This window comes from Balaenoptera borealis (assembly GCF_965194805.1).
Source record: "Balaenoptera borealis genome assembly, chromosome: 2".
In the NCBI taxonomy this organism is placed as follows: Eukaryota; Metazoa; Chordata; class Mammalia; order Artiodactyla; family Balaenopteridae; genus Balaenoptera; species Balaenoptera borealis.
In genome coordinates, this window is record NC_138867.1 from 135,244,538 (window position 1) to 135,264,896 (window position 20,359).

The 20,359-nt window shown below is 40.1% G+C and overlaps 1 protein-coding gene and 1 long non-coding RNA gene across 14 annotated transcripts in view; one reads left to right on the top strand and one right to left on the bottom strand.

The window, feature by feature from the left end:
* The window catches only part of CLINT1 (clathrin interactor 1), a 66,980-nt gene extending 60,520 nt beyond the window's left edge, over positions 1 to 6,460 (bottom strand). For 3 of the 11 annotated variants that reach the window (XM_082379081.1, XM_082379076.1, XM_082379070.1), the window contains exon 1: positions 6,208 to 6,407. In XM_082379081.1, coding sequence (XP_082235207.1) covers positions 6,208 to 6,248 — 41 coding nt within the window. In that variant the 5' untranslated portion in view covers positions 6,249 to 6,407. Of the gene's footprint in view, positions 1 to 6,207 lie in introns of all 11 variants that reach the window. The other 8 variants (XM_082379079.1, XM_082379080.1, XM_082379077.1 and 5 more) reach the window with 6 other exon arrangements.
* The window catches only part of LOC309622884, a 745,101-nt gene continuing 731,179 nt past the window's right edge, over positions 6,438 to 20,359 (top strand). For 2 of the 3 annotated variants that reach the window (XR_014241173.1, XR_014241174.1), the window contains exons 1-2: positions 6,438 to 6,543; positions 12,284 to 12,394. This is a non-coding gene — a long non-coding RNA (uncharacterized lncRNA). Of the gene's footprint in view, positions 7,755 to 12,283; positions 12,395 to 20,359 lie in introns of all 3 variants that reach the window. The other variant, XR_014241175.1, reaches the window with a different exon arrangement.

The window sequence follows — 20,359 nt, forward strand, 5'->3', positions numbered from 1 at the left end:
ACATATATACAATGGAATATTACTCAGCCATAAAAAGAAATGAAATTGAGTTTTTTGTAGTGAGGTGGATGGACCTAGAGTCTCTCATACAGAGTGAAGTCAGTCAAAGAGAAAAACAAATACCGTATGCTTACACATATATATGGAATCTAAGAAAAAAAAAGTTATGAAGAACCTCGGGGCAGGACAGGAATAAAGACGCAGACATTGAGAATGGACTTGAGGACATGGGGAGGGGGAAGGGTAAGCTGGGACAAAGTGAGAGAGTGGCATGGACTTACAAATACTACCAAATGTAAAACAGATAGCTAGTGGGAAGCAGCTGCATAGCACAGGGAGATCAGCTCGGTGCTTTGTGACCACCTAGAGGGGTGGAATAGGAAGGGTGGGAGGGAGATGCAAGAGGGAGGAGATATGGGGATATATGTATATGTATAGCTGATTCACTTTGTTATAAAGCAGAAACGAATACACCATTGTAAAGCAATTATACTCCAATAAAGATGTTAAAAAAAAATTAGTAGAAAAGAAGGAAAAGAATAAAGAACATTGTCACCAGTCAGAAGAAAAAAAAAAAAGAATCCACCTGCCAATGCAGGGGACACGGGTTCAAGCCCTTGTCTGGGAAGATTCCACATGCCGCGGAACAACTAAGCCCAAGCGCCACAACTACTGAGCCTGCGCTCTAGAGCCCACCAGCCACAACTACTGAGCCTGTGTACCACAACTACTGAAGCTCTCGCGCCTAGAGCCTGTGCTCCACAACAAGAGAATCCACCGTAATGAGAAGCCTGCGCAAAGCAACAAAAACCCAATTCAGCCAAAAATAAATAAATTAATTAATTTAAAAAATATATAAAGATGGACACACACACATAATTAGACTAAACAATGAAAGCTCATATGAAGTGACACCTTAGGAAAAAAAAAAAGAATAAACAGTTAAATACATTGTCCCAGAATGTTAAGTAATGTCAGCTGAGACTAAAGAGAGCTAAATCTTTATACATAAGACCCATTACAAGTACTAAAAATGTACTTTGAATCTATGAAGTAGTCTTGCTGCCCTCCAAATTGGAACTTGAATTTATCAAGTGAGTAGATAAAATTACCAAATTGCAGGAAATACAGAGGTTAGAGAAACACTTAAACAACCCTATGGGATCCAATTAGCAAAAACCAAACTGAGGAATGTACAAAAAACTCAGTTTCTTTAACACGTAAACCTTAAGAGGGAAAAAAAGAAGACAGAGATTGAGCCTACACATTAAAAGAATCAAGAGATATACCCACCAACTCAGAAACATCAAATAGGAATCATGAGGCAAATGAGAAACAAATGCTGACTGGGCATTTGATATCAAGTAATCATCCTTTTTAAAAGGTGTGATAATGGTATTATGGTTATGATAAAAAAAAAGTTGACTCTTTATTTTTGCAGATTGATATAGATGAAATGATAGTGTCTGGAATTTGCTTCAAAATAATACGGAGTGGGGGTGGTAGGCAGAGGCACAGATAAAGCAGGACTAGTCATACTGCTGAAGTTAGGTCTGTGTACACAGAGGTTCATTACAACAGTCCCTCCAGTTTTGGATATATTTGAAATTTTCCATAATAAAAACCAAAAAGTAAATTCCAACTAGACAGATCTAAATATTAAAGATAAGACAATAAAATTTCTTCAAGACTAAAAAAAGTTATTTAAGCTGCCTATACTCTTCCTTTTTTTCTTAAAGGAAATATTAAATAAACATTGGAAATAAGTAAGAAAATAATACAAGAGCATAGAAAAAGGTTCAACTGTGGAGCCATACTGTAAAACCTAGGAGTGAGTACTATTAAGTGGTACTTAAAATAAAAAAGGCCAAATACTTTGAGTGGATGCATAGTAAACAAATGAAAAACTACTTGAAAACAGGAAGGGCACAGGAAAACGTAAGAGGCAGCTAAGAGCTTTTTAAAAGCACCTTGGCAATGGTACTAAACAGACTAATTTGAACTACAGAAAATCACTACTAAGAAATGCTGGCAAAGATAAAATCATCTTTCTTTGCAATTAAATTCTTAATATCTACTTGTGTCCAGTTACTAGAAGAAAGGAAGGATAATGAATTTACTGTTTCAGCAATAACAATTGGTTTAAAGAAAAGTTGATAGGGGGAGACTAGAAAGCTGAAAATCACCTTTGTTTTCAAGTTCTAAGAAGCAAACTGAACAGAGATTTACTGGTAAGATAGGGAAATAGGGGGAACACATCCGAGGACTGAAGTGGAAAACCAATGATAGTTCAAGTGCACCAATTTGCAGTGGCAAATTTCTTGAAGGCAGGTATTGTATTTTTCAAGTTCAGAAAATACAGTACTATTCCAATAAATAATAAATGTATTATCTGTTGAAATAACTAAATGAAATATTTTCTATAAAAGCAAAGGGTTCTCCCTCTGGGGTCAGCTAGACTAGATCAGTAGTTTCCACAATTCTATTACATAATGTGACCATTTAGAAACTAAAATCATGCAAATAACACCAACAAAAATCAGCTTACAGGGGAAAAAAAAATGCAAGCTATGCTTAAGAGAATAACTTAAAATGGAGTATCTACAGTAGTTGCCTTAGGACCTTGGCCAGCCCTGTTTGAATCACTATCATAAAAAGAATACGGGCCACTGATGAAATAGATTTACTGTTAATATTACTCCCTGCATGAAAGAGAAGGATTGGCTGGGCTTGAACACTAAGGAGCAGTTTGATTGACCATTACCAGGTTACCTTCACTGCATTTCCAAAATTTGAAGAAAAAAGACAACAGAACTGTAGCAACTTTCAATTTATACCATAAACAGGATAACAAAATATAAAAGTGTTCAATTTTATTACAGCCTCAAGTAAAGGGAGGCAGGTCAAAGGATGACAATGGTCAAGCTTTTCCCAGTTGGTGGGAGTGGTGCCACTTATCCTTTCCTGCCACTGCTCTCTTTAATGCAACTCGAGTACAAGTGGGAGGAAACTGGCACTCCAAGCTCTGGCTGGCCTATGGTTTTATCTGCTTTTCCTCAGTTCCACAATGTTCTGCAAAACAGAGCCATTTAATACCACCAGTAGGTGCAACAATTGTGGAAAATATCTCCCTGACCTTCCATAAAAGTCTACAAAATCTCAAAAGCCAGTATTTGAAATATATCATTATACTTAAGAACTGCCACCATGCTGGATCTAACAGTAGCTCCAGAGGACACATTTTGAAAGACCACATTTTTCTTTCTGAAGTAAACCTCAATGGGTAGGGATATATGCTAAATAAAAGTCCTAATTTTCCAGAGTCATGGGTTGCACTTATTTACTGCATAAAGCATTTAAATATAACATTTATTGATTGCCACATTTAAACAAAATTCCTTTTTCAGCTGAAACTGTCTCTGGAGGATAATAACTTTCTAAAATTTATCTGCTCTTATGAAATATTTGCTCTGTTTTTTTGCCCCCGATAGAAATTCATGCCTCCAATATGCCAGCGAAGTTGGAAAAAGTCTTACTCTAGCCCAATCCCATCAATTTAAAGATAAGGAATCCAAGGTCTGGAGAGTCATGTGATTCTGCCTCAAATCAGACATACGGCTAATTTAAAAGGCAGTATCAGAATCTGAAGCCAGGTCTCCTAACCCTCTAGCCAGTGCTCTATCATATAAAGCCTCATTTCTATTCAACAAAGCTCTCAGAGCAGTCCTTAGTCACTTCATTGTTTCCTCATTTGCAAGTTTCCTCATCACCTTATCCCCTTGATAATCAGAACAGTGGTTCTATGGATCTGCTTCACCTTCATTATGGCAATTTAAGGTGTAAATGCGCACAGTGCCACAGGTACTGGTTCTGTAAAATGCTTTCATTTGGGGGGAAAAATTTCTTCTCTCCTGCCAGTGAAAGATGAAAATTAAATTCTGAGTATTCATCAGTAAAATAACCTCATGTTGTAATCCTAATATCATGTGTCAGACACCCACGAAAGCTTTAAAAAGTCCTTGGTGGCAACATTCTTACATGTTCTTGAATAACCTGGTTCAAGTCTCCATTCTAAATTGGGAAGTAAAAAGGAAGAGAGAAGTTACTTTTCAACAGCAGCTCTTCCATTAGATTGACTTGATAACTATTTATGTGACAAATTTAACCTGAAGCACTTGAAAATTAGTAACAAAGGTGATAAAAACAATATGAAACGAATAATTAAAGCAGAAATATTGCCTTGATTTGTCTCCTGAAAAATGTACAGTCTCTTCACATGTTTGAGTACTACAGATTTAGTCCCCTAAGAGTTTTTTTAGTGGTTTTTCTTCCACTGTCCTCTGGCTAAGAAATAAAGAGATAGTTTTGTAGAGACTTTTGGATTTTTAAAGACTATTTAAGCTGGTATCCTAGTCTTACACCAAATATTAAAAAACAACCAACAAACCTGGATCTGAAAAACAAACACATGATTTTATTTTATCTTTGGAAAGCAAAGGTTATATAAATAGCAAAACAAACCTAAAATAAAGGACTGAGAACTTAACGGTCAAATAAATAGTTGATAAAGCAAAATCACCAAATCACTTTTCAAACATGGAGCTTCTCTCTTAATGAAGTTTAATCTTACTCTTGATGCAGAACATCTGCTATAGTTATCAAAACCATACTGATCTAAACCTACTGTAGTAAGGGCTTTATATGCTATCTAAGTCCTTAGCCTTTAATTCTCACAACAACACTCTAAGTATCTATCATTATTTTCATATTGCACCTGAGAAAACTGGGGCACTTCAAGGTTAAGTAATCTGCCAAGGTTACAGAGCTTGAATCCAGCTCTGCAGGTTCACAAACCTGTGCTCCTTAGGCACTCAACTGCCTTCTTGGTAGCACAGAAAACTTGAAAATATGGTCAGACTCTAAATTCTATCTGATGTATTACCCAAGCCACTGTGAATTTTTTTCTTATTGAAGTATAGTTGATTTATAATATTAGCTTCGGGTGTACAACAGCGATTCGATATTTTCATATATTATACTCCATTTAAAGTTATTATAAAATATTGGCTATATTCCCTGTGCTGTACATTACATCCTTGGATCTAATTTATTTTTTACCTAGTAGTTTGTATCTCTTAATGAATTATTTTTTCTGGGGTCAAGAAAACCTCAAGAATTTGCCATCTACACTTCCTGATTTTAGGTTGGGTGAGTGGCACAAATGAAATGTTTTTGTCACCACACATTGTATCATCACTAAACTCCGAAAGGAAGGGGAAAATTCTTAAACTTTATTTCCTGCTGGCCTAGCAGACCTTACTTAACCACTGTTATATCTATTTGATACACTCAATTTAAGTGTAAGATACTAAAGTTACCACTTAAATCTTAAAGAAAATCAACTATATATTAGTCATTTTACCTGTCAGGGAAGTTAAAAGTAGATCAACAGGATATAAACCTGGGTTGTTTCCTTCTTTAGGGGAAATTTCTTGTTAATTCAATGACTTGTTAATTAAACCAAGTGGAACAAGTGGCCCTCCAAAAATGAAGTGTAGTGGAAAAGGAAACAGAGGAAAAGAATCGCAGTAAGCTATGTGGTGATCTACTCTCACTGATGTTAGAAAAGCGTCTCCTCTTGAGTAACATCAGTCTGACCACAGTGGCCACTTGTTACACCTACCACCCACTCCAACACTTCAGGTTCATTAGGAATTAAAAGAAACCCAGAAAGGTAAAGGACACCTCCCGACCAGGCCTAAGGTCTCTGCACCACACTCTGAGGTGCACAGAGAGCCAGTGAAGTGAGTCCTCCACCCGCAAGCTTTCGCTGCTGCCCAGGAGGCAAAGCCCAAAGCCTGGGGCCAAGACAGCTCCCCGGCCAGGGCACTGACCCATCTCTAGACAACCCCGCCCCCTCCCCGACCAAAGTGTCTGTGCCTAGAAGGGTGGGGGTAGAGGCAGGGTGAGGAAGGCCTGCTTAAGAGAGAAGGGAGCTAAGAGGATGTTTCGAACGAGGAAGGGTCCCTTCCCAGACTGGCGGTTCGGGACGTGGCCCGGGGCCGAGAAGACTGCCGGACGGCGCCATGATGGGGCCGGCCGAGACGGGGGGCGTGACGCGGGAGGCCCCGCGCGCAGACCCGGATCCCCTTTCCCCCCGCCCCTCCCCCGAGTGGGCCTCGGCCACAACTGACCCCCGATACTCACGCTTTGTCCACCAACTCCCGCACCTTCCACATGTTCAACATCGTGCCCCGAGCGGGCTGAGCCGCCACCTCCCTTTCCTGTTCCCCAAGGACCCCGGAACCCTTCCGCGCCGGGACAGATCCAGGCCGGGGTCGCCGCCGCCGCCTCAAACTCCCCCAGTCAGCGCCTTATCGTGCCACAGCCGCGGCGCCGCCAGTGACACGTCGAGACGCGGGGACAGAGGCGCTGCGTGGAGCGGAAGTGCCCGACTTTCCTCCCGCTGCGCGCGGGGCACGCTGGGACTTGTAGTTCTTTGAGCGCGCCAAGCGGGCCAGTTAAGCTGAGAGAGTTGCTGAGGTAAGATTAGTAGGGTTCCTCTTAAATTCTCGGGGTTCTCCGCACCCCTCCCCAGCCCCCTGACCCACAGAACCGGAAACTCTTAGGGGTGGGGTCGGCAGTCTGTGCTTTAACAAATCCTCCATGCTCACGTTTCAGAACCACCGGTATAGAATCTCGTCACACAAACTTGTTTTTCAAATATAAAGCATTGTTATGTTATTAATAATGATTACATATAAGGAAGTGTGATTGGTATATGTATTCCTCATTGACAGAAGCAACGCTGTATTTGGTTCCAAATGTCCAAATATACTTCCTTCCCAGGGCTTTAGTTTACATCCTTGTAAATTGAAGAGATTGTATTTTAAAACCTATCCCACTCTAATTCTGTGATACAGTGCTCTTATATTTAGACAGCTACTTGATATCCTTGTTAAATATTGTATTATAAAGCTCAGAAATTCAGTTCACACTCCCTGGGAAACTGTATAAAAACAGCAGTACAACACTATGACAGGCCCAAGAACTTGGCAGGTGTATATTCTTAAAGCGTAAGTATACATCCACACTGCATTCATTGTTTTATTGCAATTGTTGTTGTCACTTTATTTTTCACTTACTCATTTTTGACAGTGTTCATGTTAAAGCCACAAGTAACCTTAAAGTTCATTTGGTGCAACTGCTTAAATTTTATAGTTTTTTTCATTCTACAAATTTTTACTGAGCATTTCCTATGTGCCAGGAGTGGGGAATACAGCTGGGAAGAAGACAGACAAGGCCTCAGCTCTCTTGGATCTTAAAGGTCCTTTGGAGGAAAACATAGTAATCAAGGGAACATTTAAGATAACTGCAGCTAGAAAGTGCTTGAAGAAAACAGAAGATAATGTTATGAAGAATGATGTTAGAGGAAAATAACATTAGGGAGTATTTAGGGCCTCTTTGAGGACTTTTTTTTTTTTTTGGCATGAAGGATCTTAGTTGCCCAACCTGGGATTGAACCTGCACCCTCTGCAGTGGAAGCCTGGAGTCATAACCACTGGACCGCCAGGGAAGTCCCCTGATGACATTTTATTTAAGCTGAGACTTGAATGATAAAAAGGAGCTGGCAAAAAACAAACAAACGAACAAACAAAACAACTGCAAGAAAAGAATTTCTGGTGAAGGGAACAGATGAAGACTCTGATTCACAAAGGAGACCTGAAATTGATTGCTGCTAGTCATGAAGCTAGGTAACAATGATCCCAAATCAAGAATCTAGAACATGTGACCCCTTAATTAGTTCTTCAGGTCAAATCACCCCTTCATATTGCATCCACTTAATAACTGGAAGCAGTTCTGAAAAAGGGTTTCAATAAGACTTTGGGATTTCAACAAGACAAGCAAGTTGAAAGAATTGCCAGGCAGAAAAGTACAAAAAGCAGAAATCAGGACAAAGCTATCTGAGAGCTTTGTCAAGCTAGGATTGCTCAGGCAGACAGAAGTAAAGTGAGTTGGAGAGTGGGTGGGGAGGGGCAGGTAAAGAGATAGGCAGAGAAATGGGGCTTTCGAATGAGAAGTTTGTGTTTCGTGTTGAAAGGACCGTCCAGCTCAAGATTCAAAGGGTGGAATGTGGCCAGGGGAGATAAGAAAGGGAAACTGCTTTCCATAAATAAGAGCTCAGTAAATTAACTTTCAAACAAGCGGGTTCAGGGTACACCAGCAGAATGAGCCTGACATAAAAATAACCACCTTCCCCGCCCTCGGCCTGTTTGTACATTCATAGTAATTCATAGTCAGCTTCACCAGAGTTACCCAGAGTACAATGCTGTTATCTACTTTGCCTGATCCAACAAGTTTGAAAGTGTCTAGGTTTATTCCAGAGTTGCCACCTGTGGTGTTTTCACAGTTGACCAGTGCCATCTAGAATATAACACAAAAAACCTGCCTGTCTACCTTTGATTTAAGAGAGCCCTTAATGGACTCAGAAGAACCAGACAAGGAGAGTTTGTTAAAAAGTGCTCTGGTCTCTAAAGACTAATCATTTGCATTTTAACAAAGTGTTCCATTTTTGCCCTTTATCTTGCAAGTTTGGGAGCAGTTTCCATAGTAACTTCTTTGTGGCAATTTAAATGTGTCCACAGTAGAAAAATAAACAAGAAAAAGTCCCACCGACCCCTCTTCAGGAAAACATATTTTTCACTAAATGGGCTTTTAAGTAAGGCCAAACCAACACAAGGTTTGAAAGCAAATGTACTCAGCAGTGTTATTTATGTGCGAGGAGCAATTGTAAACACTGCTTCTCTCCTATGGCTGGCTCCTTGGTGTTTCCTTCAGAGGAGTTTGATTCCTAGTACAGGGCTGTGGCAGCCACGGGAAGGCTCTGGCCAGATCTTTCTTCAAGAGAACCAGTTGAGAGGAGTGTGGATGACCAGTAGCTCCGACAGCCACTTCTTGGGGATCAGCCACAGCATTTATGCCAAGGCTCTGCTGTCATTGGGCTGCTCCCAGGCAATGACTGAGCAAGGTGTTTTGGAGTGAGGCTGTTTCTGCCCAAAGCAGGACTCCTCTGCTGGGCCAGCATTGCCTTGGGCTCCCCACTGACCTGGCCCACATTTCCTCAGAGCTTTGCTGCAACTGGACAGATTCTCTTCCAACCCAATCTTCCTTCTCCTTTCTCTCTTGACAGAACTTCCTTGTAGTCTGAAACTCTTCCCACATACTCCTGTTCCTTCTTCCATTTATCCTTCAGTAAATCTCTTATACTTCTAATTCCATCTTGGCTTTTGCTTCTTGCAGTATCCAAACGGACACAAGAGGCAAACAGTTGTACCTTGGTTTCAGTATTTGGCCCAGTGAGTGTTGTTTTTGATCACACCTAACTCTTCCTCTCTAGAAGTCAGGATACTTGGTTTCGAATCATATTTTGAGGGTTGCCACAAGAGCTATGCAGATTATATATTGCACGACCCCAGGGACACCATTTATGTGGACTACCACGAACTGTCAGACAATTAACCACAGACAGGAAGTATAAAGTAGTGGTTAAAAAGTGCAGATTTTGGACTCAGACAAACCTAGGCCCAAATTCTGTATCTGCTATTCAGTAGCTTGGTCATTCTGAATAAGTTAATTAAACCAGTATAGCATAGTGGTTGTGAACTGGGACTCTGGAGCCATATTGCCTGGGTTTGAATCTTAGTGTTGCTGCTTACTAGCTATGTGACCTTGGGGAAATTATTTGACATCTCCGTGACTCAGTTTTCTTATCATAGTGGGGATAACAGAAACCTACCTTAAAAGCTTTTTCAGACAATTAAGCTAATGTTTAAAAAGAACTTAGAATAGAATCTAACACAAAATAAACACTCAGTTAACGTTAGTAATCCTGCTGCTACTACTACTGCTGCTAGTAATTGTATTAATCTGTAAAATATATTCAATATTGCAAGTATTTATTAAGCTCCTACTATGTTGCAGGCACTGTGCTAGGTGGTAAGGTGGTAGATGTATAATTGGAGATAAAACAGAAATAGTAAACAAGCAAATAGATATGGTAAACATAGTAAATTCAAAGTGATGTGCTGAGGATTGAATGAAGTAATGCATATAACTCATTTCACATTGGGTCCTGCATGTAGTAAGTGCTCACTAAATTCTACCTCATCATTATTATCAAATCCCTTATGTGGATCTCAGCTTTTATCCTTATAAGCTGAGGGGTTGGTCTATCAGAATATCCTAAACCTAGTTACAGATGAGCCAGTTTGCAGGGCAGAAGTTGAGACACAGATGTAGAGAATGGACATATGGACACCAAGGGGGGAAAACTGCGGTGGGGTGGGGATGGTGGTGTGCTGAATTGGGCGATTGGGATTGACATGTATACACTGATGTGTATAAAATTGATGCCTAATAAGAACCTGCAGTATAAAACAACAAACAAACAAAACAACTAATACTAAACTTTCATTGGGTTATTTGTATGGAAATATGTTAATATAAATGTTTCAGACATTACATGAAATTTCTAGAAATCTTATATTTGTATTTGTATGGAAATATGTATGGAAATATGTTAATATAAATGTTTCAGACATTATATGAAATTTCTAAAAATCTTATATTTGTATTTGTATGGAAATATGTATGGAAATATGTTAATATAAATGTTTCAGACATTACATGAAATTTCTAAAAATCTTATATGTTCTGGTATAATGTTATAAGTAATAATCCTAGTTATTACTTTAAAACGTATATCTCAGAAATAACTAATTTTCTTGTCAACTGCATTATTATGAACTTTCATCAAATCTTTAACCGTGGTCATTTTTAAGTCTTTTGTCATTTACAGACAGTTCTGGGTGTACTCTGATGCTTTTGCAAATATGTTCCTATAAAAGGCTTTCATCTTCAAGAAATACATGGAAAAGACTCTGACAAGTACAGGTTTCTGGTAACTGACTGTACTGCTGAACTGAATGAATAAGCATTTTCAGAACTCTAATGAAAAACTGATGAACTCATAAAAGTGCTAACAAAAGATCAAGATGAAAAAAAAAATTAATTACATGGGACTGAGTGAACTGATGAGGATGAGTATAATTTTTGTGACTTTCTGTCTGAATTAAAAAAAAAAAAATCCCACAAGGACTCAGAGGCAAAGAATATACAAATCAATTTTCACTGCAAAGTAAAGGAGCTGTTACAGTGGAGGATTACTGGACTGAATGTCAATATTATGACATAGTATGAGTGTGTTTCATGTTTGGTAATTGCAATCATTGTTGCTTTTGTTGTGGTCATCCATGTACAATGCTTGGTGTCAGTCTACTTATCTCTTGTAAAAATAAAATACAGTGTGTGTGTGTGAAAAAAAAAAATGTAATGTACAGTACAGGGTATATAGTCAGTATATTGTAGCACCTTTTTTTGGAGTCTAGTCTATAAAAATATCTAATCACTATGTTGTATACCTGAAACTAATATAATATTGTAAGTCAACTGTATGTCATTAAAAAAGCCAAAAAATTAAATTTATATACAAATTCAAAGGAAAAAAAAAAAAAGAATATCCTAAACCTAGCCATACATCAGAAATCCCTGCACATCTTTCAAAATTTCAGATTCTCTTTCCTAACCTTTGAGTTCTTGATTCAGTAGATGTATTAATCCCTATACTTTCGGTCACAGATGACAGAAACTCTCAAAACTAGCTTAAGCAGAGCAAGAGAATTTGTTGACCCAGGAGACGGAGGAGTTCAGAGATAGAATTTGCCTCAGGAACTTAGCAAATATGGTCAGAACTCTCTCTGATTTTCATTTTCCTTCATTGCAGATAAGTTTCTTCTAGTTGGCAGGAAGTAGGGCTACTACCGTGTGGAGAATGGGTTGCCTTTGTTTTGATTAGGCAACCAGTGGGAAAGGGACACTTTAATCTTTCATCCACTGAGTCTAATAGCACTGGGAATGACTGATTAGCCCAGTTTGGATCATGTACCTATCTTGGGGCCATGCATTATGGAATTGCTAGTCCTAGGAGAACCATGTAGAGTGGGGAAAGAAAAGTTCTCTGAAGAAACTCTGAAGAAAGCCATGCCTCGACAGACAAAAGCAATAGTTATTTACTACTGCAGGTCTAAGGTAGGGTCTAGAAATCTGTATTTTAAAAAACCTCTTAAGTGATTTTGCCAGGGCTTGGGATGCCTTGGGTTAGATGACACAAGGTGCTTTCTAGCTCTGACTTTTTTTTTTTTTTTTTTTGGTCCACATCACACAGAAGTTGGGTTGTGGAGAGCAAAAGAGAAAAGAGTGCCATGGGGATAATTGAAAAGAAAAAGAAGCAATGAAGAAGGAAGGAGTTAAGTGGAGCCGCAGCATCGTGCAGCAGGTAAGCTGGTAGGAGGGCATGCCCTCGCTAACTCTCTGTTCTGCTGACAGTTGGGCTCTTCTTGGCTGAAATCCAGTCTCCTTTCAGGGCTGTTAGAGGGCTTGGGTGGACCTGTTCAGAGAGCCTGGTAGGTTCTCTAAAGGGCTAACACATTCCAAGTCCTTCTGCAAGAATGCACAGGTGCTGGCAGTAGGTGAGATGGAGGCAGAAGTGCTCTTGGAATCATTTTCCTGCCTCCTGGGATGCTCTCTCTCCTTCTGTCCCCTGAGCACAGGCGAGCCCAGAGTAGATGTGCTGCTCCCGGTGGCTGGGCCTCTGAAAGCTCTATTCACAGGAATCCAAGTTGCCGTCAGTGAAGCAACTAGGCAGCCTGTGACTGTGGGAACTGATCCTGCTTTGTCAAGTGAGATTGAGGAGTGAACTGGGTGGATGTCAGAAAGGATGGGCTGGCTGGTTTCTGAGGCCGGGTCTTTCTGGATAAGGGCAAGTATCCTGGGAAAGCCCCCAGGTGTTCAGAGTTCACAGGAGGCTTTGCTGGTCCTTGAACTCTTTATCAGTTCATTAAAAGAATTGTGCTCTAGTGGAAGAGCTCACTGCAGTGGACATCAAAAGAGTCTGATTGAGAGACCACTGTTCTTTAATAAACAGAATGAATGTGGGTAAAGACTGGAGGTGAGGGGAGAGGTCAGTCAGTGCAAGGCGTGCGTTTCTGGTAGGAAAGAGTTGATATTCAGTGTTTATAGAGCATCTGCAGTGTGCAGTGGGGTTAAATAGTTGACTAAAACCTGTTGTTACCCAAGGGGCTTATAGTCTAATATGGAAGATAGACTTATAAACAAACAAGCAAAAACCAGAGGGAGATGTTTAATGAGGCAGTATAATGGGGGCGGGGGTGGGGAGGAAGGTCAGAGCACGGGCTGTGGTATCAGTGGGATTTGGTTCACAACCCGTAGCTGTGTGACCTTGACTAAATTCCTTGACCTCTCATGCCTTGGCGCCCTTTCTGGGTAAATGGGGCTGAAAAGAGTCCCTGACTCTTAGGACTTTGTTGTGGGTGGTGAATGAGATGACATACATTTCTAGCATGTAACAAGGACGGATTGACATGTAACAAGGACGGATTAAATAAGATCTGTTATCATTGCTAAACCGTTTGTATTCAGAGATCATGGGTGACATGGAGAGGGTATTATAACAGGTTCATTAAGTGTTTAAATAAATATGTGTTTGGGCATTTACCCCATTGCCAAAATCATCCTGTGAAAACAGACACAAATTCCTGTTCTCATGATGTTTAGTCTAAGGGAGTAGGTGGATGTTAAACAAATAATGCTGTGGTAAAGCTATCATTGCACACGATGAAGAATGCTGTAGAAGAAAAGAACAGGGTGCTATGAGAGAATGTAACGGTGGTGTTTCCTGAAGATGGGATAGGGACAAGGGCTGGGAAAGGCCTCTCTGGGAAAGTGACATTTAAAGTGAAGGTGGAAAGATAATTTTGAGCTAATGAGGTGGAGAGGGGAAGAGTATTCCAGATAGAAAGAACAGCCTGTACCCAGGCCCAAGGTAGCATGCAGCTCGGCATGTTCCTGGATGTGAAAGAAGGCTCAGTGGTGGGGGTGAGGGGAGGGAGAGTGGTCAGAGATGAGCTGGGGAGGTGAGCAAGGGTGTGCTGGTGATTCGCCTGCTCGATCCACTTCCCAGGGATTTCTCTGCCTTGCTCTGTGCCCTCCTGACCTCTGTGGAGTCCATCACCTGCATTCTCATGGCTTCTGGTTTCCAGTTGGGTTCAGCCAATGTTGTGAGGGTGGATCAGAAAACGGGGGCAGAGATATTTCTTTCTCCTTCCTTCCTGCTTTAGCAACAGGGTTCTGGCCCTCTGTGGCCACTGCTGGTGTCAGGTGGCCCCCCTTCCATGGCTCCAGCTCTAAGTTTTCTTCCCTTTTCTCTTCAGGCTTTGTGTGGCAACGTTTTCACCCTGAAGCTAACGCCTGGGTGCTTCCCCAAATGATGTGAGTTTCCTCACCCTGCCTGCACGGCTGTAAATTGTCCCATTGCGGTGTTCTCTTCAGCTAAACTCTGAGTGTGCCAGTGTCTGCTACTGGGAACCTGACTGATAAAAGTAGTTACTCTATGGAGGGACTTGTATGGCAAGTTAAGAACGTGGCCTTTTAGATTTCTATCTGCAGTGCAAAAGAAGCTACAAACATGCTTTAGTCACTTCCTTGTCACTTTATCTTCTTCCTGCTACCGCCCCGTTTCTCTGCTCCCTTTAACAGAAGGCTGTCTTCTTCACAAATAGGCTCCTCGTCACTACTTCTGAAGCCACAGTTGATCACTTCTTCCTTCTCAAAAACTCCCTCTCTCTTAGCTTTCATGACCCCACAGTCTTTTAGGTCTACATGTCGACTCCTTCAGAAACCCTTTGTTCCTCTCCCTGGCTTGTAGATGTTGAGGGGCTGCCTAGGGCTTCTCTCCTTCTCCACTGCCATCGTCAACCATAATCATTTCTCATCTGAACTACTGCAAATGCTTGCTAATTTATTCCTCCAAGATTTTTTTGAATCATAAATCAGACCATGTTACTACTTGCACAGAATACTTTATTGGCTTCCCATGGCACTTCGAATCCAAACTTGAACTGTCTGAGGTCCATCCCTGGTCTAAACAGCTGTATCCTGGAGGATATACTGAAACTGTGACCCTTTTATGGGTTAAGACTCAAGGCCAGTTCTGAGAAAAAGGGTGCTAAAATCTGTCATTGACAGTGTGGCAGTACCCCTTTTTTTAACACTTAAAAAAATATGTTTATTCCAGCCAATCCTTCCTGGAATAGGTCTTCATGGTATTGAATGGATTTTTATAGCATCTTGGACTTTCAGTTTAAGTTTGGAAAGTTACCAAGGTTTGGTTCACCATTTGTTTGTAAACCCTCCCTTGCATTAGGGTTACTTCTGCTACTGTTGTTGATGTGTTGATTTGACTCGTTTCTTCTTTTTCATGCTAAGTATCTATTCTGGTGACAACTTGTTATTATAGAAAAGGAGTGTCATGAGTTTTGTTTGGTTTGCAATAAGTTTCCGACTATAGAAGCCGCTTTTCCTGTGTGTTAGCAGTTCTCTTGAATTATCATTTGAGTCTTAAGGCTTCTGGTGGGCGTTATCTAAACCTAGTTCCTGTTGGGCAGGTATAACATTAGAATTTCCCCATCTTTGATGATTCATCCTGAAAAGTAGTGGGTCACTGATCTGGCCTGGGAAGCCTAAGAACTGACAGATGCAAACACCTATTGGGAGGGGAAGGATGGAGAAAAAGATAGCAAGGATTATTATCTTTTTGAAGTACAGATTCATTCTCTTTCTTCAAAATTTTTTATTGGAAATGTTTTTATTGGTTTTTTTTTTTTAATTACCAAAAGTAAAATATGTTCATACATCCTCATATATCTACCCTTTGACCCAACAATTCAAATCCTAGGTATTTATCCAAGAGAAATGGAAATCTATGTCAAAATTCTTGTGCAACAGAGAACTATATTCAATATCCTTTGATAAACCATAATGGCAAAGAATATAAAAAAGGAGGTATGTATATGTATAACTGAATCACTTTGCTGTACAGCAGACATTAACACACTGTAAATCAACTGTACTTCAATTAAAAAAAAAATTCTCATGCAAGAATGTTCACTGCAGCTTTGTTCACAATAGCCCAAATCTGGAAACAACCCAAATGTCCATCAGCAGGATATGGACAAATTGTGATACACCATTTGAATGGAATACAACTTAGCAATGAAAAAGGAGTGAACTACCAATGTATACAACAACCTGGATGAATCTCACAGGCACAACAGTGAACAAAAGAAGACAGACACAAAAAATTATGAATCCATTTATATAACATTCTAGACAGTTAAAATTAATATAAGGTGAAGTAAATCAGAACTGGTTGCCTGAGGTGGAAAGAAGGGTGGGGACAGCAGAATTAAAAATGAAAGTGATATACACTCATTTCAATAAATTAAACAATCCAAAAATATGTAAAGAAAAGTTGATCCTTTTCCATTTATTTTCACCCCTCTATGGTAATCCTGTTAAAAGCATATGTATTTTCCGCACTGTCTTCATGTTCCTATAAATATAAACAAATACATGTGCACATATGTAACTTTTACTTTCGGATCATACTATACATGATGCTTGCTTTTTAAAATACCTGCTTAATAATATATTATGGATATCCCTCCAGTTCAATAAATATAGATCTAATTCATTCTTTTTAATACTGGTGTGATTCCTTAATATGAATGTACCGTAATTTATTGAACCATTTTCTTATTGATGGATAATCAGGTTGTTCCTACTTTTTATTTTTGCCACTGTGAACAATATTGCAATAAAATAGATCTTTGCACATCTATCTTTACATATGGTGTTTAGAGTAGATTCTCAAAAGTGGGACCAGGGAAAGATATGTTACATGTTTTTTTATTTAAGGATGTTGGCAAATTGTATACCAAAGAGAGGATAGCAGTTCTTTCTCTCACCAAGCACCATATTAAAAAGCCCATTTTGTCACATCCTCACCAGTACTAGATGCTATTGCTCTTTAGAATTTTTGCCAATTGTATTGATAAAAATATGTTGCCTTAATTTCACATTACTCCTAACTGTGGGGAAAAAATATGTTTTCATACCTTATGTAAAAGTCCCTTTTAACATCCCTCCCATTTTTTAGTCCTGGTTCTTCTTAGGCAGTATGGCTCACACCCTTCAAACTTGTATTTTCAGGTATATTGGGAGATGGGAGGCAAGCATGGCAGGGAAGGAGCCATTCCCATTCTTTTTGTTTGTCTTTCTTCTACTTCAAATATTCAGCCTAATGGGACAAATGAAATGAGTGATATACCCAGAGATATGAAAGCAGTTGCAAGCCTTAGCTCTGTGGCACGGGGCAGAGACACCAGAAAAAGTGACTTGAACCTGAAGTGGATTCCTCAGCTGAGTTTGTCACCAACCTTGCTTCCACTAGCACTGCATTTCCTTCAGCCTCTTTGCTGCAGATGTTAGCTGACTTAAGCAGAGTTAGTTAGAAAGGCCTTCTCTGAACACCCTGCCTGAAGTTGGTTCTGTCATTGCCTATCATGCAACCTGCTTATTTTCATCCTGGTACCAACAAGAATCTGTGATTGTCTTATTTATTTATTTACTTGTTGTGTTGAGCAGTGTCTCAGAACTCAAAACAGAACATAAAACAGAACTCAAGAGGGTTTAATTGAAGAGAATGAAGCCAGTGGACCCTTCATGGAGCCAAGGTCAGGATTAAGGGTATTAATAAGGATGTCGAGGCATCTGGGACTAAGCAGCAGTGAGGACCCATTACCATCAGTTTCAGTTTTCTATTGCTATGTTAACAAGGTGCCCACAACTTAGTGACTTAAAAAAAGCAACCACCATTTATTTACTCACGATTATTCAGTTTGAGCAGGGCTTGGTAGAAATGGCTCGTCTCCGCTCTGTCCTTGGTAGAGTTGGCCGGGGAAATTCAACTGGAGCTGAGTGAAGATCCAAGATGGGTACATTCATACATCTGGTGCCTCTGTGCTGGGGTGGCTGGACTGGTGAGTGGTGGGCTAGGCTTGTCTCTCTTTCTCTCCATGTGATCTCTCCCTATTTAATAATTTAGCCTGAGCACTTATTAGGTGGCTGGGTCCCGGGAAAGTCAAAGTGGAAGCTGCCAGGCCTCTTAAGGACTTGTCCCAGAACAGGCAGAGCATCACATTTGCCACATTCTTCTGGTCAAAGCAAGTCACAAGGCAAGTCCAGATTCACGGGGAGGTGAACTAGATACTACTTTTTAAGGGGAGGATCAGCTTGAACATATAGGTTGAAATGAATCATTAGTGGCTGTCTTTTCAGATAATCTGCCACGCATGCTTCAGTATGAAAAGACAGAGGAAGAAAGTAGAATTTCCAGTTGGATCTGGTGCTATAGAGGAAGTCTATCCTACAGGAGATGTAGTAGTTGAAATTTACTACCAGAACTGTGAGGCTGAGGCAGGGAGAAGAAATACCCTCATCTCTCTCTTCCTGCTGCCTAATTTCTTGCTAGTAAAAGGGAGCCTGGTTTACACAGTTCTCAGAGGTGAAACCTACCTCTCCAGAAGCAGGTCAGAAAAGGCCATTGAATAGGTTGGGGATGGGAGAGCCATTGAAGAGAAGCAGCATATTTTTTATTATCCATTTTTCATATTAGAATATGTTTCATCAAGGAAAGGGAGCATTTTTCCTGATCACAGCTGATTCCCTGGGTGTATCAAGTGCCTGGCACTTTCCAGGTACTCAATAAAATATGTTGAATGAGTTGAGTTCAGTCATAAACTTGACTGTCCTTGTTTCTGATACTGCAGAGGAAACACCTGAAAGATGGCAAGATAGAGGTGAATGAGAAATGAAACCAGCTTGGTCCTAAGGCCATAGCTTCACTTTGGGGCTAGTCATCGTATAAAGCATGATGCAGATTTCCTAGAGACTGACATGCAGTGCTACTAGAATACTTTTAGAGTCATAACAGCCAATCTGACCTCCCTGGTGATTTTCTGAGCATTATTCTTTCCTCACTGGGTTCCCTGATGATGGGCTTAGATGCCCTGAATTGATTTATCTGTGTTTTCCTTAATGTAGCACCTGTAAGAAGCTGGAATTTATTTTTTTAATTGAGATATAATTCACATATCATAATAGTCTTTTAAAGTGTGAATTCAGTGATTTTTAGCATATTCACATCGCACTAATTCCTGAACATTATCATTAAACCCATATTTGTTAGCAGTCACTTACCATCTCCTTGTCTTCCCAGTCGCTGGCAACCACTAATGTACTTTCTGTCTCTGTGGATTTGCCTACTGTGGACATTATATATAAATGGAATCATGTAATATGTGACCTTTTGTGTCTGGCTTCTTACACTAAGCATGATGTTTTCAAGGTTCATTCATTTGTGGCATATATCAGTGCTTCATTTCTCTTTCATGGCTGAATGTTACTCTTTTGTATGAATATACCATATTTTGTATATCCGTGCATCAGTTGATGCACATTCATTCTGCTTTTCAGTTACTTTGAATAAATAGTGCTATTTATTCACAAAAGTGAACATTTGTGTACAAACTTTTGTGTGGACATATGTTAATTCTCTTGGGTATAAACCTAGGAGCGTAATTGCTGGGTCATATGATACTTCTATGTTTACCGTTTTGAGAAACTGCCAGAGAGTTTTCCAAAGTGGCTGCACCACTATACATTCCTACCAGCAACGTATGAGGGTTCCAGTTTCTTCACGTCCTCTTTAGAGCTTGATAATGGCCATTTAGTAGGTGTGAAGTGGTACCTCATTGTGGTTTTGATTTGTGTTTCCCTGGGGGCTAATGATGTTGAACATCTTTTTATGTGCTTATTTGCCATTTGTATATCTTTTTTGAAGAATTATGTATTCAAGTCCTTTGCCCATATTTTAATTGAATTTTTTGTCTTTGTTGTTAAGTTGTAAGACTTCTTTATATATTCTAGATACAAGTCCCCTATTAGATATATGATTTGCAAGTACTTTCTCTCATTTTGTACATTGTCTTTTTCACTTAAAAAAATATATTTAGGGACTTCCCTGGTGACGCAGTGGTTAAGAATCCGCCTGCCAATGCAGGGGACATGGGTTCGAGCCCTAGTCCGAGGAAGATCCCACACGCTATGGAGCAACTAAGCCCGTGTGCCACAACTACTGAGCCTGTGCTCTAGAGTCTGCGAGCCACAACTAAGGAGCCCATGTGCCACAACTACTGAAGCCCGCGTGCCTAGAGCTCATGCTCCACAACAAGAAAAGCCACCGCAATGAGAAGCCTGCGCACCACAACGAAAGAGTAGCCCCCGCATGACGCAACTAGAGAAAGTCCGCGCGCAGCAATGA